The sequence below is a fragment of the Euleptes europaea genome, chromosome 18 (genome assembly GCF_029931775.1).
Source record: "Euleptes europaea isolate rEulEur1 chromosome 18, rEulEur1.hap1, whole genome shotgun sequence".
Classification (NCBI taxonomy): domain Eukaryota; kingdom Metazoa; phylum Chordata; class Lepidosauria; order Squamata; family Sphaerodactylidae; genus Euleptes; species Euleptes europaea.
This window is the reverse complement of record NC_079329.1, coordinates 11,271,749-11,299,662: the sequence shown is the minus strand read 5'-3', so window position 1 is coordinate 11,299,662 and position 27,914 is coordinate 11,271,749. Positions and strand designations below refer to the sequence as shown.

The 27,914-nt window shown below is 49.3% G+C and overlaps 1 protein-coding gene across 1 annotated transcript; it reads left to right on the top strand.

The window, feature by feature from the left end:
• Window positions 1-1,042: 1,042 nt before the first annotated feature.
• On the top strand, window positions 1,043-25,700 carry MAMSTR (MEF2 activating motif and SAP domain containing transcriptional regulator). Its single transcript, XM_056864247.1, has 13 exons — window positions 1,043-1,126; window positions 8,476-8,541; window positions 9,876-9,934; window positions 12,473-12,548; window positions 13,218-13,367; window positions 14,637-14,779; window positions 18,070-18,189; window positions 19,130-19,401; window positions 20,424-20,580; window positions 21,939-22,331; window positions 22,810-22,947; window positions 23,283-23,337; window positions 25,133-25,700. The coding sequence occupies exons 1-13, from the start codon at window positions 1,072-1,074 to the stop codon at window positions 25,579-25,581; spliced, it is 2,133 nt and encodes a 710-aa protein (XP_056720225.1). The 5' UTR covers window positions 1,043-1,071; the 3' UTR covers window positions 25,582-25,700.
• The last annotated feature ends 2,214 nt before the right edge of the window (window positions 25,701-27,914 follow it).

The following is a 27,914-nucleotide window of genomic DNA, read 5'->3' as shown; positions in this document are numbered from 1 at the left end:
GTTAAAATATTAAAGAGATACATAAGATAAAAACAAAAGTTACAACATCACAGAGTGATAAAATATTATAAACAATATGGCTTTAAAATCTCGGAATTCATACATTATTTTAAAATTACAAATTTAAGAATAGATAAATAGCTTTATAGGGATAGCAATATAAACAGTACATTGATCATATTTCTGTTTAGCGCATGATTTAACTTGTGAAGGGGGGGATGCAGCTTTGGGAGGGCGAAACCCAGGCAGGGGTCAGCAGGGCCCCTTAGGGAGGCTGGGGGGGTGTTAGGGGGCTCCTGGAGCCTCCCGGAGGAAGGCATGCTTGGGGCCTGCAGGTCTGTAAGAAAAAGAAAAGAAAAGCAGGAGTTGCCACCTCTCCCTCCCAAGCAACGTTCCTGTGCCTTTAAGAGCTGCCCCACAGCTCTCCTTGGGTGAAACAGCCCTACCTACCTATCTCTCACATTTTTTATCCCGCTGCCCCCCAAAGAATGTGGGGCGGAGTGCAAGAGTCTCCCTTCACAACAACCCTGCGAGGCAGGCTGCTCTGAAAGGGAGCGTGATTGGCCCCAGGTCCCCTAGTCGGCCGTCCAGGGTTGAAACTGTAGTTCAATGAAAGAGCGAGGAAGGGCCCCTTTTGACCACCAAAGGGGCTATGCCAGGAATTATGGAAGCTGCGTGGATAAAAGCTACACAAGGAGGGGGGGGGAGGTTTGACAGTGAGGAAAAGGTATCAGGTGGGATACAGCAGAAAAGGTGGTAGGAGCCACCCCAAAGTCTCCCCAATCCTATTCCAGTCCTCTAACCACAGTGTACTCTTCCTCCCCTTAAGTTCATCTTCCTCCTGGGAGGTGCTCTACCTGTTGAGTTTCTGCCTGTCACGTGGCTCGTAAAAGCCTAGGAGCACTGCCAAGAAGGGTTTCCTGCTGGATTCTCTGGGAAGAGAGCAGGGAAAGGGGGAGATACCGTAGCTGTTTCTTTTGCTTATCTTCCCTTTGTTTCCTTTTTTTCCTATTGGATGTAAATGGGATGTAAATCCTCAGATTTGGGTTTGAAACCACAGGAACCCCGAAGATGACGCTCCTTGCTTCTGAGCGATCGATGCTTATCCGAAGCAAATTCCGCTCTGGTAAGTACAAACTTAGCACAGCTTTGAGGTTTATACTGTTTCACATAACTAGTCATGACCGTATTGCTGTATTGTTGTTGTTGTTGTTGTTGTTGTTATAAAATCCAAATAGAAGAACTGTTAATACATTGTTCACATTTATAAAGACCTTACCTAAGATTGGCAAAAGTAATAAGAACTCCTTACTGTTCTTTTATAAAGCCGATTTTGCGTTGAACAGTAACAGCTCCGTACCTTTTTTTTGCTGTTATCATAAATATCAAACCTGCTGATAAAGTACATTTGTGATATTAAAGTAAATACTTTAAATATGTCACTGTTATTTAACAATATCTGGTGATCAATTATCATCAGCCTGGCTGTCCTCTCTAAGAAAATAACCCAGTAGTAACTGTGCGTACATGAACAAAAATTTGTAGCAAAGGAAACTGGATTCTGCAAATAAACAGATCTATGTCAACTTATTGAACTGCATGTATCAATTATGCAAATTTCATTGGTTGGCATGTATTGGCTTGATTGGGGTAATTCTCTCTGCTTCTGCCAGATGTGGGGAGAGTCCAAGAGGCATGTAGGGGCACAGCAGTCATGCCCTTTGACCTATGTGGGAGACCTTGGCCACCAATTGTGCCCCAAGGATCAGATCTGACCATGTCCGCTACCCTTCACGGCACCCAAAAGCCACCCAAAAGCCACCACCAGAGGCTGCCCTAACCTTGCTTCATAGTCTCTATGGACTGTCTCTACTTTCTTATGGCGCATACACATTTTTGGAGCATGTACGGAGTACATTTCCCATACCGTTATTCAACTGGGTTAAAGGGGTGGGGCCTAAAAGTCACAGGGAGTGGCTTCCATCCAGGCAGTCTTAAGCACATTAACGCTTGCAGGTCATCATCAGGAAAGTATTCCTCCTCCCCACTCCCACCCCCGGCAAACCTGCTGCCTGCCTGAGGCAGCCAATTCACATTGCGTCATGTTACACGCTGGCCTTGACAATTTGTCCTTTGATGAATCAGGTTCGCATTCATTCACCACCGCATTAGGCTATGCGGACTTAGCTGCGATATGGGACCGAATGCAACTGATAAAAAAGGATATTGCGGAGCTTGAGAAGCTGCAGAAAAGAGAAACCAAAATGATCAGGGGACTAGAGCAACTGCCCTTTGAGGAGCGGTTAAAATGCTTAGGGCTGTTTAGCTTGGAAAGAAGGTGGTTAAGACATGAAAGAGGTCTATAAAATTATTATGTGGAGGGAGCTTTTCTCCCTCTTGCATAATACTAGAATGTGGGGTCATCTGCTGAAGCTGAAGGGTGAGAGATTCAAAACATAAAAGGAATTTCTTCATACAACACATAGTTAAATTGTGGAACTCCCTGCCCCAGGATGTGGTGATAAGAACATAAGAAAGGCCCTGCTGGATCAGACCAAGGCCCATCAAGTCCAGCAGTCTGTTCACACTGTGGCCAACCAGGTGCCTCTAGGAAGCCACTAACAGGACGAGTGCAGCAGCACCATCCTGCTGCCAACATGGAAGGCTTGAAGAGGAGAGTAGACATGTTCATGGAGGAGAGGGCTATTCATGGCTACTAGTCAAAATGGATACTAGATGCATATCTATTCTCTCCAGGGTAAGATGCGCTTGCCTATTATATGAGGTGTTCTGGAACACAGGCAGGATGGTGCTGCTGCAGTCGTCTTGTTTGTGGGCTTCCTAGAGGCACCTGGTTGGCCACTGTGGGAACAGACTGCTGGACTTGATGGGCCTTGGTCTGATCCAGCACAACCTTTCTTATGTTCTTATAATGGTTCTTGTGTTTGAGCGGAAGAAGAGCTAAGATCACCTCTGGGCATTATGAACACCCCTTTAAAGGTGCTTTGAAGGAACGCTAACCCCATTTTTTAAAGTTCTAGCACCTTGAGCTGAACATCTCTGAACACGTGCAGAGTTCAGTTCTGGCAACTGGCCCCAAATATTGCATCCTATGCAGTAGGTTTCCTCAGGTTCAGCAGAACTGGAACCAGGTCAGCCCTGTTTCTTGTGCCTTTAGATTAGGAGGCTAAAAAGCTGTACATTTGGGGTTGTCTGTGGAGGTGGCAAAAGCCAAGCCGTTTGCAGCTTTCCTGCTTGCTGGCCAGCCCTAGAGAAACACTATCCGGCTCTAAAGTGACAGCGCATGTGCATTCTCTCTGTCTCTGTTACTTGCACGCACATCACAGTGTGCCTGTGTGCCAGGCTTATGAAATGGTGCTGCCTTTCTCTGACTAGGAAAAGCGCTGGTGGTGAGAGGTAGTGAGAGAGAGCAGGAAAAGGCAGGCTGGTTGGTGAAACGAAAGCAGCAGGAAGGGAAGGCCGGTTAGGCAGGAGGGAGAGGGTCAGCAAGTGATCTATCCAATGTTAAAAGCAAGGCTCGTTTGGCCAGCTGGAAAGATGCAGCCATTTTACTGTGGCCTAGTATGTTCAAGGGCCAAGCTGCCCATATGTAACAGGTATTCCTTGAAGGCTATTGGGATTTGAGGGGGGGGGCACCCTATTCTTCTCCCAATCATGACCTCTCTCAGTAATAAACATACAGTAACATCTCTCTTCAACCATAAAGCTCGCTGAGTGACCTTGGGCCTGTCGTTCTGTTAATCTGACCTACCTCACAGGGTTGTTGTGTGGATAAAATGGAGGAATGGTGAACCTTATAGGCCACCCTTGGAGGACAGAAATGTAGTAGACCAATGAAACTGCCGCACTTCTTAATTTTTAGGCTGTTTTGTTAGGGTTGCCAGGTCCCTCTTCACCACCTATGGAAGGTTTTTGGGGCGGAGCCTGAGGAGGGTGAGGTGAGGAGGAGAGGGACTTCAATGCCATAGAGTCCAGTTGCCAAAGTGGCCATTTTCTCCAGGTGAACTAAGCTCTATCGGCTGGAGATCAGCTGTAATAGCAGCAGATCTCCAGCTAGTACCTGGAGGTTGGCAACCCTATGTTTCATGAGTATGTATAAAAATTAGACATGCCGATTTAAATTATTAGTGTTATCAATGATAAATTGGGGAGGAGTATTTAATGGTGAGAGCCTATATGAAGGGTCGAGCTGAAAGCTACAGGAAGCCCTGCTTAATTGTTGTGGATATTTCAGTTCTGCTGAGCTCCTATAAGCCTTTTAAAACAATAACTTATTTTTAAATCTTACCCGTCCTCCAGTGATGGACTACCTAAAGTTTCAAAGCAAATGCATTTACAGTCAACCACTGAAATAAATCTGTATCCAAAAAGGCATCCAAAATTAATTGATGTATAGGTTACAAAGCAAATGATTCAATCAACGGAACATACTTTACAGTGCAATCCTAAGAACGCTTTCCTGGAACTAAGTTCCACTGAATAGACATGGGTAGGATTCTGAGCAGACTTGCTTAGGATCGCTGCCTTCGCTGACGGCCCTAGAGAAAATGTAACTTACACCGTTTATGCCTGGGAGGTTTTGCCTTGGATTTGCCGCTCTCTAGGTGCAGATTTTCCCCATCCAAATTCTCAAAACTCCGCATGGGGGCTTATTGTTGAGTTTTGAGAATTTGGATAGGGAAAATGTGCATCTAGAGAACAGAAAATCCAAGGCAAAACCTCCCGTGCATAAACGGCTAAAGTATCATACAGCTACAGGCATCCAGAAGCTGGGAACGGCTACGGTTCCCCCAAAGGTGTCTGCCTCAGGGCTCCTGCGTGAAATATCCAAAGGGCTCTCGCAGCCGCTGGCCTGGGAGTTGGGGGCATCTTGTATTTCCATCCCTCCAAATAAATAGCTAATGGCGTCACCCCAGCTGCTGCTGACAACGGGACAAATGCCCAGGCAGGCGGGCAGGCAGTAGAAAAGGGGGCACAGGAATAGAAACGCTTGGTGCAGTCCCACCCTCCAGAGGTATGACGTGCCTGCATTGGGATGGTGGGGCTGGCCCGCCCCGTCTTGCTCTTCCTTAGACAAGGTGACTCCAGGGAGCCATTGTCCTAGGACTGGGCCTGCTCTGCGCTCAACACATTCAAAGAGCCCTCGGACTGCTATTCTTTTCAGAGCAGAACAACAAGGCAAATGGAGGTTTATCATAGAATCGTAGAATTGGAAGGGGCCCTACAGGCCATCTAGTCCAACCCCTGCTCGATGCAGGACCAGCCAACAGCATCCCTGACAAGTAGGGTTGCCAGCCTCCAGGTACTAGCTGGAGATCTCCTGCTGTTACAACTGATCTCCAGCCGATAGAGATCAGTTCACCTGGAGAAAATGGCTGCTTTGGCAATTGGACCCTATGGCATTGAAGTCCCTCCCCAAACCCCGCCCTCCTCAGGCTCCGCCCCAAAAACCTCCTGCTGGTGGCAAAGAGGGACCTAGCAACCTTCGTGGGAGAGGTCCCTTGTTGATTCCCGCCTAGTCCCGCCAGCCTGATACCCAAACTGGGGTTCAGGTTTGTTTGCCTGTTTTGAGACCAATTACAACACACGCTTAGTGGAGGAAAAATAAAGTTTATTCGTGGCCACGAACAGACCGACGCAAGGGAGTCATCTCCAAAGCTTGCGTAAGGAGACAATAGATGTGCGTTACATTTTATACCTTGATCGATTTGCCATTTTGTTTGTTTGACAATACATAAAGTAACACAGCGCGTCTTATTTTCGACACCTCTCTTCATCCATAATTGGTCTTTTGTTCCGCTTAATACCTGTTCTCAAGCCCCTGGAACATCTTGACTCAGTTATCTGTCTCGCTGGCATATCCCACTTGGGGTACATTACACTGTGACTGGTACAAGCATTTTTTTCCTCCCAAGCAGGCCCCTCTATCTGTCTTATCTTGCTTATTCCTTTCTGTTGTACAGAGACGAGGCCCTTTTCTAACACCGACCAATTTAACAGCCACTACCTCTTCCTTAGGAGGGAAGGCAGCATGGTACAGCCCGATCTCGTCGGATCTCGGAAGCTAAGCAGGGTCAGCCCTGGTTAGTATTTGGATGGGAGACCACCAAGGAAGTCCAGGGTTGCTATGCAGAGGAAGGCACTGGCAAACCACCTCTGTTAGTCTCTTGTCATGAAAAACCTCATAAGGGGTCGCCATAAGTCGGCTGCGACTTGACGGCACTTTACACACACACCTCTTCCTTATACTACCTAACATATCATATAATATACCAATAAATAATTAATTACTTTGCCTACACCAAATAATATTTACTAAAATGCTGGTGCTTATGTTATCAAGCTAGGGTTGCCAGGTCCCTCTTTGCCACCGGCGGGTAGTTTTTAGGGCGGAACCGGAGGAGGGCAAGGTTTGGGAAGGGGAGGGACTTCGATGCCATAGAGTCCAATTGCCAAATGCCCATTGACAAGGAGATTGTAGGTGTATTGGCATTAGGCTGAGAGCTTGTTACAAACTGTTATGCAGCAAAAGAAATGAAGGCTGAAGAAGCCAATATTGGTGAAAGCGTCTATTTCCTGGAAGACGTTTCCGTTTGTTGGGCCAGCTTGGTCCGAATTCGAAACTTCCCCAGCAACTTTGCTTGTGTTGTTGAGGAGCCTGGTCATTGACACAGACCCAACACGAAGATGTTCCTTTCCTTTATTTTCCACGGACCGGCCTTTACAAGGATTGTTATTATATCATGGAAAGTCTCATGGACTCATAGGGAATTTTTGACATAGATTTTGTATATAATTTGGGCATATGTGCATTGTTTATTGTTCCCGTTTTGATGTCTGAAGTTCTTTCACGTGTAGATATTGTTGCACTGTCTTTGTCCTAATTTGTCTCTCTACTGAATATATGTTTTGCATATGAGCCGTGGGGAGATAATTTTTATTCCAGCCCTCACTGATCGCACGGTGAATAGTTTTGACCACCTGGAGGTTGGCAACCCTATATCAAGCCAATTTTCCATTCCAGAACTGGCAGTGAGAACAGTGGGGTCCCAGCCAGTTGCAGGCATCCCTGGGCCAAAAACATAAATGAGCGTAACTGTCATGGCTTCCTCACAGGTAACCTTGGCCGTTCTAGTTTTGTAACTACGCTGAGAATTCGGTTCAAGGTTTCGACTTTTTGACCTCCTCGGAGATTCAAAGGCCTTCGGAGGGCAGATTATGGCCTGGTAAATTGAACTGAACCCCGTGGCGCAGAGTGTTAAGCTGCAGTACTGCAGTCCAAGCTCGGCTCCCGACCTGAGTTCGATCCCAACGGAAGTCGGTTTCAGGTAGCCGGCTCAAGGTTGACTCAGCCTTCCATCCTTCCGAGGTCGGTGAAATGAGGACCCAGCTTGCTGGGGGTAAGGGGAAGATGACTGGGGAAGGCACTGGCAAACCACCCCATAAACAAAGTCTGCCTTGGAAACATCGGGATGTGACGTCACCCCATGGGTCAGGAATGACCCGGTGCTTGCACAGGGGAACTTTACCTTTACTTAAATTGAACTGAAGTTTGTTGCTCGAATGTATTCCTAGACCATGTGAAGAAGGCTCACCACCCAGTTTCCCAGGGGAGAGTGACCTTCTTACACTCAACATGCTTTTAAAAATACAATTCCAGAAATTTAGGTTCAGGTGCGAAAGGCAGAGAATACCAGTTAGTTTACAGTGCAGGTGTGCCATAATTCCTAAAGGTTGCTATGAATGTCTTTTGACCCTGGATCCAGTCAGTAGTTGCAATCCTGAATGAGAAAGGGTTTGTTCTGTCTGCTTCAGTTCTGGTTCAGGGTCAGATTACTGACCATAAAAGATCTGAGGTTCTTTATTTGTAATTTTGTGGTCTGTTTTAGGTGGTATTTCTTTTTTTTTTAGCGTTCTATTTTCTGTCAATTGACAATTTAGTTTGAACCTCAAATTGACATTAATGCCTGCACTTCTTATACTGCTGTGTAAGTGTGGTGTAGTGGTTAAGAGGGGTGGTTTGGAGCAGTGGACTCTAAACCGGAGAACCGGGTTTGATTTCCCACTCCTCCTCATGAGCAGTGGAGGCTAATCTGGTGACCTGGATTTGTTTCCCCACTCCTACACATGAAGCCAGCTGAGAGACCTTGGGCTGGTCACAGCTCTCTCAGCCCCACCTACCTCACAGGGTGTTTGTTATGGGGAAGGGAAGATAATTGTAAGCCGGTTTGATTCTGCCGTAAGTGGTAGAGAAAGTTGGCATGTAAAAACCAACTCCTCCTCCTCCTCCTCCTCTTCTTCTTCTTCTTCGTGGAGGGGAGGGTTAAACAGTTTTGATTTTGGCATTGACAAGTGGTATTTTCCCTCCTGTTTTTTAAATGTCTGGTTTTTTAAATGTCTGCTGATAGGAATAAATCCACTCGCCTTACCCTAACCTTATTCTCCTCTTCACAGTTCTCCAGCTCCGAATGCAACACCGTCAATCCCAGGAGCAGCTCTCCGAACGCCACCTCCTTCCAGGTGATGTATGTCTATACTGGGAACCAGATTTTTTTTTTTGACCCCTGCTGCTGGATTTCAGAGATGCTGTTTCTTTCACCGTTGTGATCAGGGTCCCACGTTGTATCAGAGCCATACTGGCTTTGACGGACTTCTCTGCACCCAACAATATTTAGTAACTGTTGCTTGTGCCGTTGCAGTATTAGTAACGTATCGTGACATTTCTTGGGAATGTCACTTTAAATATAATGATGTAGGCAACAATTTAGGGGCCTGAAGGCAACTGAATATTTAATATGTCTAAATGGCATGGGTTACCATCTTCTAATTTGACTAACCAGCTCCAGAACCAAAAACATGGACCTTATGACACATCTGCCACATTTGTGTGTGTTAAGTGCCGTCAAGTCGCTTCCAACTCACGGCGACCCTATGAATCAGTGTCCTCCAAAATAACCGATTGTGAACAGCCTTGCTGCGGTCTTGCAAACGGAGGGCCGTAGATCAGTTAAAATGTCTCCTCCACCCACCTCTGGTTGTGGTAAGCTGCCAACCTCCATGTAATGGCTAGAGATCTCCTGATCTCCAGGTGATAGAGATCAGTTTACCTGGAGAAAACGGCTGCTTTGGAAGGTGGACTCCATGGCATTATAACCCATTGACGTCCCTCCTGTCCCCAAACCCCGCCCTCCTCAGGCTCCACCCCCAAAATATCCAGGTATTTTCCAACCTGGAGCTGGCAACCCTAGATTGTGGAGATTGTGTCAGGCCTAAATGTTTCTAAGTTTTCTTCTACCACTGTAAAGGACTAGAAAGGTTAGATGGCCATTTGTCAGCAATGCTGAATCTGTGACCTTAGGCAGATGATGAGAGGGAAGGCATCTTGGCCATCTTCTGGTCACTGGGGGTATGGAGGGGGTACAATGTCCTGCATTGTGCAGGGGGTTGGACTAGATGACCCTGGTGGTCCCTTCCAACGCTATAATTCTATGATTCTATGAAATGTAAGTCTTTTAGAAATAATGCTAAGAACCTCTGGATATTGAACTCTGTGTGAGTCTGAGAGAGCGAATTCTGCACAAAAGGGAAGAAACTGAGAGCATGTAGGATATGGGGCAGCGTTCAATACTGCTTTCATTTCAGAGAATTGGAGGTGAGACTTTCCTCAGGCTGCTTGGTGGGTGATATAATCTGATGTGATGGGGAACTACTTCAGTGTCAGTGCGAGGTGGTTCCTTCTTTGGGGGCTCAGGGTTTTCTTACATATGTTCTGACAGAGATCATGTTAGCAGAAGATCAGATGGAAAACATACTCCCGTGATCATGCTAACAAATGTCCTGTATTGATCCTCCAGCGCTCAGCAAACCCCTGGCAACGCTGTCGCGGCCCAATGGGGGACCGGGCCAGAACAAGGTGAGTACCACTACGATGGGGTGTGAATTTTGGAATATATAAACATTTATATATACCCCCCTTCACTCCCCAAAGGGGACCCAAAGTGATTTGCCACGTCAAGCCCCCTCCTCCATTTTATCCCCACAACAACAAACCCATTGTGTGGGTTAGGCTGAGAGAGAGAGAGAGAGTGTAACTGGCCCAAAATCAGTATGAGACTTTGCAGAGACAAAGCTTTTCCCAACATGGCTGTTTTTGATGCATCAGTCCACTGAGGGAGGATTTTTGACAGGGCTTCTTCTTCCACACCAGCCACCTCCCATGATTGTTGCCTCACCTGCAGTCTATATATGATTCTCCTAATGAAAAAGAAGAAGAGTTGGTTTTTATACCCTGCTTTTCTCTACCTTTAAGGAATCTCAAAGCTGCTTTCAGTCGCTTTCCCTTCCTCTCCCCATAACAGACACCTTGTGAGGCAGGTGGGGCTGAGAGAGTTCAGAGAGAACTGAGACTAGCCCAAGGTCACCCAGCAGGCTTCATGTGTAGGAGTGGGGAATCAAACCCGGTCCTCCAGATTAGAGTCAGCCGCTCATGTGGAGGAGAAGGGAATCAAACGTGATTCTCCTGATTAGAGTCTGCCGCTCATGTGGAGGAGAAGGGAATCAAACCTGGTTCTCCAGACTAGAGTCCGCCGCTCATGTGAAGAAGAGAATCAAACCCAGTTCTCCCGATTAGAGTCCGCTGCTCATGTGAAGAAGGGAATCAAACTCGGTTCTCCAGATTAGAGTCTGCTGCTCATGTGGAGGAGAAGGGAATCAAACTCGGTTCTCCAGATTAGAGTCTGCCGCTCATGTGGAGGAGAAGGGAATCAAACCCGGTTCTCCAGATTAGAGTCCGCCGCTCATGGGGAGGAGAAGGGAATCAAACGCAATTCTCCAGATTAGAGTCTGCCGCTCATGTGGAGGAGAAGAGAATAAAACCCGGTTCTCCAGACTAGAGTCCACCGCTCATGAGGAGAAGGAAATCAAACTCGGTTCTCCAGATTAGAGTCTGCCGCTCATGTGGAGGAGAAGGGAATCATACCTGGTCCTCCAGATTAGAGTCAGCCGCTCATGTGGAGGAGAAGGGAATCAAACGCAATTCTCCAGATTAGAGTCTGCCGCTCATGTGGAGGAGAAGGGAATCAAACCTGGTCCTCCAGATTAGAGTCAGCCGCTCATGTGGAGGAGAAGGGAATCAAACGCAATTCTCCAGATTAGAGTCTGCCGCTCATGTGGAGGAGAAGGGAATCAAACCCGGTTCTCCAGATTAGAGTCCACCGCTCATGTGGCAGATTAGAGTCCACCAGTCTTAATCACTGCACTATGCTGGCTCTCAATGCCACCCCTCTCCATACAGGGGAGGGTCAGGGCAATACTCCTGCTCTTAGTTTCATATGAAGCTGCTTTCTGTTGAGTCAGACCACTGGTCCAAATTAGCCCAGCCCAGCCTGCTCTGGCTGGCAGCAGCTCTTCAAAGTCATGAGTGTTTAAAGGTTTTTCCCAGGCTCACTATCTGCGATCCTTTTAAGTGGGGATTGAGCCCTTGGCCTCCGGAATGCAAAGTATGTGCTCTAGCATTGAGCCTCCAGTTCCCAGTCTTCCAGCTGGCATTTTATCCACGGATCTCTGGTGACGCTTGATCCCTTGTGGAAGGGAAACTTGAGCACGCCCCACTCAGCAGCCAGAACATCCATCCATACTTCCTAACTAAAGCCAAACCCTGCTTCCTTTCCAGGGAACCAGAAGTCCCGACTTCCCCGTGACTTTCCATTTCCCCTAGTGATAACCTTGCAGGCTGTTTCGCTCAACGATGTTAAAAACAGGTTTTCCTTTTTTGAAAAGAAAAGAAAAAAGTTCCCTCATCCCTAATGAAAAAGCTAAACTGAGCAGAATGTAGATCAAAGTTTAAAATCTCCTCCTCTTGCTTACCAAACTGTATAGTGACACTTTACGAGCTGTGTAAGTAAAAGGTAAAAGTCCGCTGTGCAAGCACTGGGTCATTCCTGACCCATGGGGTGACGTCACATCCTGACGTTTACTAGGCAGACTTTGTTTACGGGATGGTTTGCCCATGCCTTCCCCAGTCATCTTCCCCAGGAAGCTGGGTACTCATTTTACTGACCTTGGAAGGATGGAAGGCTGAGTCGACCTTGAGCCGGCTACCTGAAACCAGCTTCTGTCAGGATCGAACTCAGGTCGTGAGCAGAGCTTGGACTGCAGTACTGCAGCTTACCACTCCGCGCCACGGGACTCCTTACGAGTTGTGTACCGCAGGTTAAAAAGCTCTCTCCGGCATCACTTGTGGAAATGCCACAAGGGCCCATCTAGGCAGCAGGTGCTTGACCTCTGTGGTTGGGTGCTTCCATAGGAGGCTCTGGAGAACTGGTGTGTGTGTGTGTGGGGGGGTGTTTCTTTCACCCGCCTGAAGATCCTTGTTTGAGGCTTAGGAACGTTGGCCACGCTTGTTATGTTATGCTAACAGAGGTCTTCTTTCCTTCCCTCTGCTTCTCCTCAGGCCAACGATTTTGCCAAGCTGAAAGCCTTGCCCCGGCCCTACAAGAACAGCGCTGCCAAGGGCCAGCTGGCAGAAGGTAGGGCGCGGCTTCTGTACTCCCCCCATTGAAGGGCAACAGAGCTCCTTAAAATAGTATTATGAAACCCATACACTCTGGGTCCTGGCTTCCCCTGTTCTGCCTCTCTTCAGCCATCCCTCTTTCAGAGGCCTAGTGTTTCAAGTCTGTCAGGCTTCAACCCTTTCTTTAATCACTTAGTTCACACCTCCCTCCCAGGCACCAGTTAAGATCTAGCCAGGAGGGGTCAGTGAGCATTCCCTCTTCCAGTTCAGTTTGCTCCACGGAAGCCTAAAAGAAGGATTTCTCTCTTGCGGGTCCCTTGATCTGGAACGCTCTACCAGAACTGGGTAGGAAAGCCATAACCCTGTCCCATGTTTAAGAGGGCTGTAGAACTTCCTTGTAGAACTTCCTTGTTTAGAAGGGCCTTTGGGGGAAACCAAATTAGCTCTGTGAATGTGGAAGGTACGTTCTGTTTGGAGCTCATTAGCTAATGCAATGTACGTAAATAGGGGCTCTTAGTTTTGGGGATTGTTTGTTGATTGCTTTGTTCTGTATATTGGATTGTTATGTTGTATGTTTAGGAAAAGCTGCCTTGAGCGAATGGGGAAAGTGACATAAAAATTTGTATTGATAACAAACAATCTGGTTGAGAAAGGCCGTCCCTGTTCCCTTTCTGCTCTACTCCAGCATCTCCTGGAAACCCTTCGGAGCTGCAGGAGAAAAAGGCTCGCCTGGCCGAAGACCTGAGCGAGAAGATCCTACACCGCCCTGGACCGCTTGAGCTGGTGAAGAAAAACATCCTCCCCTTGGATCCTGGCATCAAGGATGCCATGACAGGTAATGACGCGAGATGCTTCAGCGCACCAGAAAGCGGAATGTTGCCCAGTAGGATGGAAGCAGGGATCTGTAGGGATGCTGTTTGGGAGAGGAGCATCCAGGTCCTGGGTATGAGGGAGGATCTACCTAATGGACCTCATACTCTGGGAGGAGGAGGGGGAGGAAGAGGAGGAAGAAGAAGAGTTGGTTTTTATATGCCGACTTTCTCTGCCACTTAAGGGAGAATCAAACCGGTTTACAATCACCTTCCCTTCCCCTCCCCACAACAGACACCCAGTGAGGTAGGTGAGGCTGAGAGAAAATGACTTGCCCAAGGTCACCCAGCTGGCATTATGTGTAGGAGCGGGGAAACAAACACAGTTCACCAAATGAGCCTCCGCCACTCATGTGGAGGAGTGGGGAATCGAACCTGGTTCTCCAGATCTGACTCCACCGCTCCAAACCACTGCTCTTAACCACTACACCACGCTGGTTCTCTCTCTGGTTGACACAGAAGGACAGAGCAAGCCCAAAGAGGGACTAGATAGTCTCGTGGGGATAACTGGGTGTGTGTCCCACCCCTGTCCTTGACTTTCCACGTGGTCCTGCCATCTGCAAAATGGGAATATCAGTAACACATGGGTAAATAGGGTAGCTGGCAGGGGTCACCTTGGCTTGGCAAATTTTGTCAAAGGTGCTTTGGTTCAGGTCCCTGTCCTGTTAAAAAAGGGGAAAGTGTGCCATCGACTCATGGCAACCCCATGAAGTCCCATCTCATGGGGTGAGCAGAGTTGGTTTGCCATTGCCTTCCTCTGCATAGCATCCCCCGCCTTCCTTGGTGGTCTCCCATCTAAGTACCAGCCCTGCTTAGCTTCTTGAGCTTGAAAAGATCATGCTAGCCTGGGCTATTAGGACTGCTACCCTGTCCTGTTAAGACCCATCAAATTGCATTCTCTCTCTGCCCCAATCTAATCTTATGGTATTATGAGGGTAAATGAGTTGTAAAAGTTCAGTAGTCGTTTTGCCTGGAGGAGGGTCCAGGTTTGATCTCCAATTAATAAAAGCTGTTGGGTAACAGGGCTGGGAAACCTTGCCTGAAATGTTGAAGAGCTGCCCCCCAGTTGCAGAACTGGGCTAGGTTGCAGAACAGTGGTCAGACTCAGTAGAAGGCATCTTTGTATCCTGGCCAAGGGCTATAGGAATTTTAAAGGTTCTTAGGAGAAGAATCCCATCACCCTCATATCTTCTGCTAGAGTAAACCCAGGCATGTTCTTTCGGTCTTCTCTCCAGAGGCAGCTCCATCTGCACCTGATTCCTTTACCTTTGAGGAAGATCTCAGTAGCTCCTCCTCCTCTTCTTCCCCATGCTTTGTGCTGTCTCCAGGAAATGCCCTCGGGAACACGCCCACCTCCTCATCAGGGGCTGCCTTTCAAGTAAGTAGCTGTGGATGAACTTTGGCATGGGTGGATGAAGTAATGCATGTAAAGTGCCATCAAGTTGCAGCTGACTTATGGTCTCCCGCTAGGGTTGCCAGATCCCTCTCTTCGCCACCGGTGGGAGATTTGGTGGGGCGGAGCCTAAGGAGGGCGGGGTTTGGGGAGGGGTGGCACTTCAATGCCATAGAGTTCAGTTGCCAAAGCGGCCATTTTTCTCCAGGTGATCTGATCTCCATCGGCTGGAGATCAGTTGAATTAGCAGGAGATCTCCTGCTACTACCTGGCAGTTATAAACATCAAGTATTATCCAATGAAATAGTTGCTAAATCATTTATGAGAACAACGCAAGGATGCAGAGCAATGTAATTAATACAAGCAAAGCACAAACTTTCCAAAATACAATGTCAAACAGTAATGGTACAAAATATGACATTCAAGAGAATAAAGACACTGTGAATAAGAATAGTCTTATCAAGAATGTAGATAAGTCATAAATCCAAGAGCCAGGAGAAATGGGATTCCGGTATTAGTCCCCATTTCGCGTCATGCTTCTTCAATTTCTGGCTAAATTCTAGAAATTCTGGCAGGAAAAGGAGTGTATCCTATATGGCAAAATGTACCGTATATACTCGCGTATAAGCCGAGTTTTTCAGCCCAAAAAAAGGGCTGAAAAAGCCGGCCTCGGCTTATACGCGGGTCAATACGGGGGGGGAGGAGGGAGGAGGCAACTTACCATCGCAGCCGCTGCTGGGCCCATGCGGCTTCGCCTGGCCAGGAGCGCCCTGTGAGGGCCTCCTGCGGCCGCTCCAAGGCCGCGCGGCCGCCGCCGCTGGGCGCGCCGGCCTCCCCCCGCCCTGAAAGGGCTGGGGGAAGCCTGCTGCGGCCACTCCAAGGCCATGCGGCCGCCGCCGCCAGGCGCACCGGGCTCCCCCCGCCCTGGAAGGGCTGGGGGAAGCCTGCTGCGGCCGCTCCAAGGCCACGCGGCCGCCGCTGCCGGGCGCACCTGGCTCCCCCCGCCCTGGAAGGGCTGGGGGAAGCCTGCTGCGGCCGCTCCAAGGCCGCGCGGCCGCCGCCGCCGGGCGCACCGGGCTCCCCCCACCCTGGAAGGGCAGGGGGAAGCCTGCTGCGGCCGCTCTAGGCCGCGCGGCGGCCGCCTCCGGGCGCACCTGGCTCCTCCCACCCTGGAAGGGCCGGGGGAAGCCTGCTGCCGGGCGCGCCTGGCTCCCCCCGCCCTGGAAGCCTCCTGCGGGGGGCCCACCACCGCCACCACCGCCTTCACCGGGAGCCCGTCAGGTAAGCCTGCGCGCGGGGGGGAGGGGTTATAAGCCGACCCTCGGCTTATACGCGGGTGCCTAATTTTTCCCCATTTTTGGGGAGAAATTAGGCACCTCGGCTTATACGCGGGTCGGCTTATACATGGGTATATATGGTAGCTAGTGGATGACGAAATTGAAGAAGCATGACGTGAAATGGGGATTAATGCTGGCAACCCTATATCCCGCTGTTATAACTGATCTCCAGCTGACAGAGATCAGTTCTCCTGGAGAAAATGGCCGCTTTGGCAATTGGACTCTATGGCATTGAAGTCCCTCCCCTCCTCAAACCCCGCCCTCCTCAGGCTCCATCCCCAGAATCTCCAAGTATTTCCCAATTCAAAGCTGGCAACCCTATCCTCAAACTCTTCTGAGTAGGTAGGATTGGAAATCTTGGAGAAACAAAAATCATTTTGAGTTGGGTGTGTTCGTGTGTGCAGAATAATTGTGTGTGATCCTGCTGCCCTCTTCCGGTGAATGTGGAACATTACAGGCCATAGATTAAAAACACGGAGGTGAACTTTTCCAGGCCCTGATATGGGTTGATATGTGAAGGAGGCAAAACAAGGCTGCAACAATGAACCAATTAACTGATTTTACAAATCACCATTAGCTCAAAAATAGGATCTCTGTTAGCCAGACCGCGTATTTTTAATTTGTAAAAATTAGTTCTGAATATAAAAATTGCTGGTGCCAATGCCCACCCAGCAGAGGCATTCCCTCTAGGGCAGGGGTGTCGAACTCAATTGTTACGAGGGCCGGATATGACATAAATGTCAGTTGGTTGGGCCGGGCCATGCCTCACCAGCCCAGATTTGAGAGTGAGTGGGAGGCGGGGTAACTGCCTTGGCTGGCTCACAGGCCGGATAAAGCTCTCAAGGGGCCGGATCTGGCCCGTAGGCCTTACGTTTGACACCCTTGCTCTAGGGTGAGCAGTAGGAGTGCCTCTTCTAAGATGATGGAGGTGACAAACATAGGGCACAGGAGCTGGAGCAGCCTGAGCATCTGAAAGGAAGGAGACAGAGAGGGGCTGAGGCTCAGTGGTAGAGCATCTGCTTGGCATGCAGAAGGTCCCAGGTTCAATCCCCGGCACCTCCAGTTACAGGGACTAGGCAGGTAGGTAGTGTGAAAGACCCCTGCCTGAGACCCTGGAGACCCGCTGCCATTCTGAGTGGACAATACTGACTTTGATGGACCAAGGGTCTGATTCAGTATAAGGCAGCTTCATGTGTTCATGTGGGGTTTTAAAATCACAGACACATGCCACACACACACATGAACATACATGAAGCTGCCTTATCCTGACCCAGGCCCTTGGTCCATCAAAGTCAGCATTGTCTACTCAGACCGGCAGCGGCTCTCCAGGGTCTCAGGCAGAGGTCTTTCACATCACCTACTTGCCTAGTCCCTTTAACTGGTAATGCCGGGGATTGAACCTCTAGGACCTTCTGCATTCCAAGCAGAGGCTCTACCACTGAGCCACAGTCCACACACACACACATGCAGAAGTTTAAGTGGTGGAATGCTCCGCCTAGTAACATCAGTGCCCTGTGGGACCTTAAAGAGTTCCTCAGGGCCTGTAAGACAGAGCTTTTCCGCCAGGCTTATAGTTGAGGACAGCCACTGGTACCATCTTTACTGGCCTCCCTACCTTCCCACATACTAAACTTTGCATGGACCTGAAGGGGTGGCTTGCCTGCTTGCTTCAGCCAGCATAATGGAAATTGAGCGCCGATCTCTTGATTTTAATGATTTCAACCTATAGGGTTTTATTGTTCAACGTTTATCGATGTTGATGCGATTTGATGTATGGTTTTAAGTGTTGTTACCTGCCCTGAGGCTGGTGTTGGCCGGGGAGGGCGGGATAGAAATTGAATGCATGAACGAATAAATACATAAACATTTCTGGATCAGAACAGAAGTGGCTGGAAGCCAGGATGCCTGAGTACTGTTTTCCATTGACTCTCCCTGCAGCTAGAACTACCCCCGCTCCTAGCAGATCAACAGCCCTCCAGGTCGACGTCCACCTCTGAGTCCGAGTTCCCTCTCCAAGGGGGGAGCCCTCTCGCCAAGCCCCCAATTTCGCTTCTCAAGGTAGGGACGATTGCCGGCGGAACTGAGCAGCGATGAGTCTGGTGAGAAAGGGTAGAGAGGGAGAGGTGAAGAAGTCCTTTCCCCAGAAGCATCCTGCCTGCAGCAGCAACCTGCCTGTGCTCCACAGCACCGAATATAATAGGCATTCTCCTCTGATACTAGAGAGAATAGGTCTGCATCATGACTAGTATCCATTTTTACTAGTAGCCATGGATAGCCCTCTCCTCCATGAATGTGTCCAGAGGAGGGCAACAAAGATGGTGAGGGGTCTGGAGACCAAGATGGTGAGGGGTCTGGAGACCAAGTCCTATGAGGAAAGGTTGAAAGAGCTGGGTATGTTTAGCCTGAAGAGAAGACTGAGAGGTGATATGATAACCATCTTCAATTCCTTGAAGGTCTGTCATATAGAGGAGGGTGCCGAGTTGTTTTCTGTTGCCCCAGAAGGTCGGACCAGAACCAACAGGTTGAAATTAAATCAAAAGAGTTTCTGTCTAGACATCAGGAAGAATTTTCAAACAGTTAGAGCGGTTTCTCAGTGGAACAGGCTTCCTCGGGAGGTGGTGAGCTCTTCTTCCCTGGAGGTTTTTAAGAAGAGGCTAGATGGCCATCTGTCAGCAATGCTGATTCTATGACCTTAAGCAGATGATGAGAGGGAGGACATCTTGGCCATCTTCTGGGCATGGAGTAGGGGTCACTGGGGGCATGAGGGGGAGGTAGTTGTGAATTCCCTGCATTGTGCAGGGGGTTGGATTAGATGACCCTGGTGGTCCCTTCTAACTATGATTCTACTATCCATTTTGACTAGTAGCCACGAATAGCCCTCTCCTCCACGAACATGTCCACTCCCCTCTTAAAGCCTTCCAAGCTGGCAGCTGTCACCACATCCTGGGGCAGGGAGTTCCTCTCTTACCAAGAGGTCTCTGCCCTTTTTTTCTCCCAGGCACCACCCAAGGTTCCCGAGGCCAGGAAACCACCACGCCCCAAGAAGGCCAAGGAGCCAAGGCCCAAGGTGAAGAAGCTGAAGTATCACCAGTATATGCCGCCGGACCAGAAAGGGGAGCAGGCGCAGGTGCCCATGGATGCGGCCTACGCTCGCCTCCTGCAACAGCAGCAGGTCATCCTGCAGCTCCAGATCCTGAACCAGCAGCAGCAGCCAACGCCAACGTCGCCGGCGACTTTCTGCGTCCAAGCCCTCCATACCGTCCCCCCCAGGTAACTCTCCACTGAGAATCCCATAGAAGTGCAAACGACAGTGGCCGTTTATGCAGGGTCAATGTTGATGCTCGCTCAAAGCTCTTCTTTAAACCATTTGATGGTTGCTGGAGGACATTCAAGGAACGCTGGATATGATAGGCCTTGATTTGATCCAGCCTAGCACTCCTTTATTACACAACTTTATTACACAACTTTAAAGTTGACAATGAAGAAATTGAAATTGTTCAAGACTTTCTATTCCTTGGCTCCACCATCAACCAAAAGGGAGACTGCAGCCAAGAAATCAGAAGGAGATTGAGACTTGGAAGGGCAGCCATGAAGGAGCTAGTGTAAGGATGTGTCACTGGCCACCAAGATCAAGATAATTCATGCCATCCTATTCCCTATTACTATGTATGGGTGTGAAAGCTGGACAGTGAAGAAAGCTGATAGGAAGAAAATAGATTCCTTTGAAATGTGGTGTTGGAGGAGAGTGTTACAGATTCCGTGGACTGCCAAAAAAACAAATCAGTGGGTTATAGATCAAATCAAGCCTGAACTGACCCTAGAAGCTAAAATGACTAAACTGAGGCTGTCGTATTTTAGTCACATCATGAGACGACAAGAGTCACTGGAAAAGACAGTCATGCTAGGAAAAGTTGAGGGCAGCAGGAAAAGAGGAAGACCCAACAAGAGATGGATTGACTCAATAAAGGAAGCCACAGCCTTCAATTTGCAAGATCTGAGCAAGGCTGTCAAAGATAGGACATTTTGGAGGACTTTCATTCATAGGGTCGCCATGAGTCAGAGGCGACTTGACGGCACTTAACACACACACAGCACTCCTTATTTTTTCAGCAATGGTCCATATTCGGGATCTCATGATGCAGAGCATTAACATCCTTTCCGGAGCACTTGTCCAAGGTGCTCCCATGCTTCTCCTCCAAGATGTAGCGCAGCCAATTTGGGGCTCTTGATGGCTCAATGGATTGAAGAGGCAACCAGACATCCATCTCTCTCTCTCTCTTTCCCATGTACAGCAACGCCCCAGAACAACTGCTCAGCTTCCCTGGGACTTCCACCCCACCGAGTGGGCCCCCTCCTCCTCCGCCGGTCCCTCTTCCGTCTCCAGCCATGCCCACCTCCCCTTCGCCGCCCAAGCCGGAACTGTTGCCAGCCAACTTGGAGGAGCTAACGGTGAGTTCGGGCTGATGCCCGCGCGGTAGGACGGCTGACGGCAGCCTTCCTGGTTCCGTATCAAGGTGACTGGAATACCACCACTGGAGTGGCTTGTGCAGATCAGGCTGATTTGCATGTAGCTGCTTCTTTTCTTTTCTTTTGCATTATTTATTCTGCTTCTGAGTTCAAAGAATCTGGAACTGTATGGAGCAATCTGGAAAAGAAGAGGTGGGTGGAAGGGACTGAAGAAGATGGATGGGTGCTCAGAGGCATGGGGGAGCAGCCAAGGAGCACAAAACAGAATGGTGCCCAGTACTCATTGCTGAGCTGACGTGATCCGGTTGTGGAATTGCAGAATTTGTATCCCCCTGCCCATCATATCAATCCCTTGGCATTTTTTTTGGGGGGGGGGATTATATGCTGCTTTTCCAACTTGTGTTTGAAGCAGCTTACAAGAACAGAGAGAGGGAGAGGAATTAAAACTCCAATCTTAAATTCAACACAAAATAAGATGCAAACGGACGAACTAATGTGTGATCAGCCTGCCAAGAAGATAAGGCAAGCAGTTTGCAAATGTTTTGAAAGCAGGCCTGGTTTGTTAGAGGGAACTACATAACATAAGAAAGGCCCTGCTGGATCAGACCAAGGTCCATCAAGTCCAGCAGTCTGTTCGCACAGTGGCCAACCCAGGTGCCTCTAGGAAGCCGACAAACAAGACGACTGCAGCAGCATTGTCCTGCCTGTGTTCCACAGCATCTAATATAATAGGCATGCTCCTCTGATTCTGGAGAGAATAGGTATGCATCATGACCAGTATCCATTTTGACTAGTAGCCAAGAATACCCCTTTCCTCCATGAACATGTCCACTCCCCTCTTCAAGCCTTCCAAGTTGGCAGCCATCACCACATTTTGGGGCAGGGAGTTCCACAACTTAACTATGCGTTGTGGGAAGAAATACGTCCTTTTATCTGTTTTGAATCTCTCACCCTCCAGCTTCAGCAGATGACCCTGCGTTCTGGTATCGCGAGAGAGGGAGAAGCTTTTTCTCCCTGTCCACTCTCTCCAAACCATGCAGGAGTCCTTATTCCTGTTTCCTCTCCTCCAACTATCTCCTTTCTGCTTCTAATCGCCCTCTCTCTTTCTCCGTCAGTCTGTCGGGAAGACCACCTGGTTCCCGCAACCGCATCCCACTCTGGAAGGCCCTTTGATGATGGGGGTGTCTTCCACTCTCTCCATACCTCTATCATGTCTCCCTTTAACTGCCTTCCTTTCAAGCTAAACAGCCCTAAACGTTTCAACCACTCCTCATAGGGCAGTTGGGCTGCGTCTTGGGATGCTTTCCTCTTTGTACTTCATTGTGGCTTTTGGTTCCCAGGTTTCAGAACTCCGCCAGCAACTCCGTAAACGGGGCCTACCCGTTTCGGGCACCAAGCCAGCCCTGCTAGAGCGCCTCAAGCCTTACCAGGTGGCCCGGAGCAAGCCCCCACCAGTCCCCCTCTCCAGCACCCGCTTGGCATCTCCGGACCTGGACGAAGACACCCAGGCCTTGCGGGAGAAGCAACGGGTGGCCGAGAACCTGGCCCTGAAGCTCCACCGGGACCAGAGCCAGCGTGAAGATGACCTCCGGGTGGAGCTGGAGATGCACAAGCGGATCAAGAATCGCCGCAAGGGAGCGCTGCCGTTGCTCGGCCAGCAGGGAGCACCACCACCTTATACCCCAAAGAGGGAGTGTACCAAGGAGGGGGGAGGCCAAGAAGACAGCTTCATGGTGAGCAAAGCAGCATACTTGGGTCACCAAAAGGAGTGGGGGGTGTTCTCTTGGTCGTCTGTGCAGAGGAGGAGGATGAAGAAGAAGAGTTGGTTTTTATGTGCTGACTTTCTCTACCACTTAAGGAGTCTCAAAGCAGCTTGCAGTAGCCTCCCCTTTCCCTCCCCACAACAGGCACCCTGTGAGGCAGGCGGGGCTGAGGGAGTTCTGAGAGAACTGTGACTAGCCCAAGGTCACCCAACAGGCTTCTTGTGTAGGAGCGGGGAAACCAACCCGGTTCACCAGATTAGCGTCCGCCGCTGATATGGAGGAGTGGGGAATCAAACTCGGTTCTCCAGATTAGAGTCCACCATCCTACCTGCAGGGAAGTAACGGCAACATGCTGTGATCAACAGATCCAAGGAACTCTAGGAATTGACTGAGGCAGAAGAAGCTGACCCCCCCCTTCTCTTTTGCACTTCTTCCATCTTCCCACCAGGTCTTGTGCCCTCCGTCTTGCGAGCCGATCAATTCCGATATGGAGCTGCCCCTCGAAATCACAGCCAGCCCCCCCGACCCAGTCCCAGGGACCCGCTCCCTCGAGGAGGAGCTCCAAGAGGCCATACAGAAGGCTCAGGTACGGGGGCAGGAGACACCGTCCATGACGACGAACTGCCACTTTTTCACTCCCCAAGTGGCTTTTGGGCTGTGTTCCCATGAACAGCATCATCAACGGTGGTTTCACACACTGCATAGTTCACGTGAGCAGCTTTTTCTGCTCTACACTTTGAAACAATGCTGATGGCCATTTTATTCCGGCGGTACAAGACTTTCATTAAGTTTGTATATGTCTTGTTTTCCTTTGATGTTAAGCCACCTTGTGGGTCCTTTCGGATGAAAAGGCCTGGACACAAATATGTGAAATAAACAGATACAAATAATGGCTGTTCTTTTCCCCTTCTCTTTGTGTAGCTGGTGCCAAGCCAATCCATCGAAGACATCTTAGAAGAGCCTCTGGTGTGTTCAGGTGAGAAAATGAGCTCCAGAACCCCAATTTACCATTGGGGGGATGTCTTTCCACCAGGATTAGCTGAAGGAGAAGCACATTAGCAGATCCTGGCCTACTAGGAAAGGTTGGCATAGGGTTGCCCAGGTCCCTCTTCGCCATCAGCGGGAGGTTTTGGGGGCAGAGCCTGAGGAGGGCGGGATTTTGGGAGGGGAGGGACTTCAATGCCATACAGTCCAATTGCCAACGCGGCCATTTTCTCCAGGTGAACTGATCTCTGTCGACTGGAGATCAGTTGTAATAGCAGGAGATCTACAGCTACTAACTGGAGGTTGGCAACCCTAGGTTGGGAGGGGTTACTGGGGTCCAGGCAGCGTAGTATGGTGGTTAAGAGCGGCGGACTCTAATCTGGAGAACAGGGTTCGATTCCCCGCTCTTCCATATGAAGCCTGCTGGGTGACCTTGGGCCAGTCACAGTTCTCTCCAAACACTCTCAGCCCACCTACCTTACAAGTTGTGTTGTGGAGAGATAAAGGGAAGGTGATTGTAAGCCGGTTTGAGACTCCTTAAAGGTAGAGAAAATCTCTTCTTCATCTCTCTGCCCTAGCAGCATAATACATAGATACATCCATTGACGGGCAAATGACTCATTACAATGTGGGGTCCATCACAGGATCTCTCAGTGTCCATTATAATATGAAAAGCAGTCACAGGGAGCAGGATTTAAATTCTGGCCAGGCCATGAAGCATGGAAGGGTTAACACTTTCCTCTCCATGTTGTATCCCTCCATACAGTTGTCTCCCTACTACTTCTGTTGGGGGTAAAAAGGAGGTACAATATGAGTACCTGTCTTTTTCCCTTCCAAACGGTAATAGCAGCTTAGGAAGAACTTGTTTTTATTGGGGAAATGGAACAGGGAGAAAGCATTAATGCCATGCTGCCCCCTTACTGTGGCCCTGACCCACCCCTCTCCCCATGGGTGCTTTTTAAGGTTGTAGTCAGTGGCGGGCCTACATTTTTGGGGCCCTGAAGCTTGAACTGTTATGGGGGCCCCTTCATAACCAGCAACAATAGGGCAACATCCAACAAGGTCCAAAGGGCCTTGCTGCCCTTGCAAGGACCTTGAAGCCAAAATGGTGGAGAACAGGGTGGTGGGGTGGAGTCCTTGAAAATGGGCCATTCGGTGATGAAATAAAACCACAGAACTATTAAGCTGCGCACCAACGAAGAATTTGAGGATCCAGCTGTCAAAATATAGGCTGTGAATAGATTCCAGCAAGCTCAGTGAGCCTATATAGCTGGGGGGTTCGAGCACTGCAACCCCCAGAAATTTGACCAATATGGGTATTAGAGCATATTCTAAAGTCAATATTAAGTGCTTCAACCCATTGGCTTATGATTCTATCACTAAAAAACTCCATCGATTGTGTTGAGAAATTCACTCATTAAAAAAAGTTGCTTCCGGGGGCCCGTCCGGGATTAGGGGCCCTGAAGCTTAAGCTTCATTAGTTTCACAGTAGATCCACCTCTGGTTGTAGTACATACTGGAAGACCCAGTCATGGATTCCCATGTAGAGTGTCATTTGTCTCTGAAAGCTGTGGGGTATAATTCATTGAGTGATGAGGGGAAGGCACTCTGTACATGCTCCAAAGCACCGTCTGTACATTCAACCATCCCAGTGCTAAGTCCTGCCATTGGAAGCAGCTTGGATGGCTGAGAGAGCCCTGGCTCAAAATGGAGCTCTGGGTTGGGGTTCCGCAGATGGGGATACCAGGTCAAGAATACAACCTCTGTTTCTCCCCATTTGCTTCCAGGCGACCTTCTCCAGGCACCTGCCTTGACCCCGGAGGTCCCCCCTGATCACGTCGCTCCATCACCCCTCATCCACCAAGAAGCGTCGCCACCAAAGAAGCCCCGTCCCAGCAGCGAACCCCCTTTGGTGACCTCCGCCATCTTTGATTTCCCGGGGCCGTACGATCTCCTCTCAACCGCTTCTTCCTCGTCGGCATCTCTGGACTCCCTGTCCTCTGTTTTCTCCCCTGACTCTCTGGAGATGCCCCCGTCTCCACCAGATGCCTGGCAAAGCAACGGGGCCCGTTCGGGATTTGATGCCGTCGATTGGCTGGAGGCCTTGACCTCAGGCTCTGCCTTGGGCCTAGGCTCCGCCAGCCCTGTTGGCAGCAGTATCTTCTGCACGGACTTCTTTGATTCACCTGACCTCGGTGTCAACCACATGATAGACCTAATGGTGGAGCAGTGGTAGACAAGGCACCCGGAGGCTGCCTGCAGAGCCAAGGCCTGAAGGGAAAGGGGGAAAATCCCCCTTCTGTCCTGTAAGGTCACAGCAACATTGGGCAACCGTGTTGAATGGGCGAGAATGACAGTGTTTTGGGTGGCCAACATCATGCTTCATCACGTATGGTCTTGTTTCCATCGATGCCAAATCCAGATGCTCCCTTAGAAGAATTAAGTCCCTGACCTTTGGGTTGGGTCAATGGCCATGCCTCATCATGGAAGGCCAGGCAATCCCAGAAACCTTTGCGGTTTTCAATGGTGTGGCTGTCCCGAGAAAGATTAAACTAACATTTGGGAGGACAAGAATTATCCAGCTGCATTGGAAGGGTAAAAACATGATTCAGGACAGCATTGTCTTCAATACACGAAAACATGGTATTTCCTGAGATGGTGACTCCTGACATCATTATGAAGCCGCACTTTGTCAATATGAGAAGTCATTAACAGACTGGGAAACACCGTGGTCCAAGATAACGGCATCTTCAGTGGGCCATCTTGGTTTTGTGGAACCATGAGGTCTACACCACCTCGGCGAACATCTGGGCAGTCCCCCTTGAGGCACAACTGAGGACAAGATGTGGAGGTTTTTACCTTGCTCGGAGCATACCATGTTGTTTCATTAAGCCGGTCAGAAGGAGAAAAGTGCCAAACTCTAAAACCAATTGGATTGTACCATCTCAAAACTCTTAGGGGGACAGAAGAGGAGCCACTGTTTCCAGGGGCCACCCTGATCGGACTGCACCTCCAGCGGCAACCTCGTGTTACGTTGTGTGCAGGGGAACGGCTGCTGTATTCGGGACTGTACCACCTCCCATAGCTGGCCAAAAAGAGATGCAACCAGAGGCTCATGCCAATTGGACTCTTACATTTTTCTTATTATTTTTACTTGGTGTTACAATGGAGGGAACGTATGGACACACCAAATGTGTGGCTCTGAACCATTCTTTGGACTGAGGGTGGGGCAGCTTCCTAAGGGAGCTGGGCTGGGAGGGTGGCACGTCCGCAGGGAGATAGCAGTGGTGGGGCATGTCCGAGCAACCAAAGGTTGCTGGGAGATTTAGACCAGCAGGATTACTGGCGGTTTTGGGACACACCGCTGGTAACTCCATAGCTCAGGCTATGTGAAAACTGGGGCATCTCTAACACAGGCTTAGTGGTTTAATCACAGTCATTCTCCCACCTCATCCCCTGAGAACCCCAAGAACTGTAGTTAGAGGGGACGGGGACCTCTAATAGAGAGTCACCGTCTCTCTCCCGTGACTACAGTTCCGAGGGTTCTTTAGGGGAAGCCAGATCAGTGAAACTGACTTATAAAAACCACAGAAAGCTTGTAGTATAGATATGCTCACCTGGTGTCTTAGTACCTGTGCTCTCGAATTAATGGGCAGGTTGGATATACATAAATACAGGAGCCAAATCAGCATTGGAAAGTGCATTCACCCTGGTTTTGTCCCAGATGCAGTTTTCTCTTGAGGTGTCTATGACCATTTATGCATGGGAGGTTTTGCCTTGGATTTGCCGCTCTCCAGATGCACATTTTCCCCACCCAAATTCTCAGAACTCCAAAATAAGCCCCCATGCAGAGTTTTGAGAATTAAGATGGGGAAAGTGTGCATCTAGAGAGTGGCAAATCCAAGGCAAAACCTCCCATACATAAGTGGCCTAAGTCAACATGAAACACCCTCCCCAGAGACGTTTTTCAGCTGGAAAACACAATTTAGTTTTTTTTTAAAGAGAAAAAATCAGGAATGTATGATTGTTTTAATGTATAATCAATCAAAGAGTATTTTCAATGAGGATCAAAGAAGGGGGAGGGGGAACGGTGTGACTTTGGCTCCTTCATGTTTCCCTTTGTGGGTGGGGGCTGGAGTTGTCTGCGTGTCATTTGAAGAGCAATGGCAGCCTGTGCTCAGTCCACAGGGGCAAAAAAAGCTACCAGTGCCTTGTTTTGTATGTATGTCTGACCATGCTGTTTACACCCAAGATACACCCAAGAAGGGATTACGGAACTGCTTTTGAGATTTTTGTATGGGCACCTGCAGCATTCCAATGAATCAAGCGCTGGTGTACCCTACAGCCACTGACCAGTAACTCTGTTGCTGCCACCCCCTCCTGCTGGAGAACCAGGCAGCTGAGTGTCTGAGCCAGGAGCAGGCTGTGCCATTCCCATCTCCCATTTCTCCCTCTCCCATAATACTAGAACACGGGGTCATCTGCTAAAGCTGGAGGATGAGAGTTTCAAAACAGCTAAAAGGAAGTGTTTTTTCACACAACGCATGGTTAAATTGTGAAACTCCCTGC

Bases quoted from the DNA above. Each gene is read 5' to 3' on its own strand.
- MAMSTR (XM_056864247.1), top strand. From the start codon at position 1,072: ATGACGCTCCTTGCTTCTGAGCGATCGATGCTTATCCGAAGCAAATTC. The intron at 12,549-13,217 runs GTAGGGCGCGGC...GCTCTACTCCAG, and splicing joins CAAGGGCCAGCTGGCAGAAG to CATCTCCTGGAAACCCTTCG. The intron at 22,332-22,809 runs GTGAGCAAAGCA...TCTTCCCACCAG, and splicing joins GCCAAGAAGACAGCTTCATG to GTCTTGTGCCCTCCGTCTTG.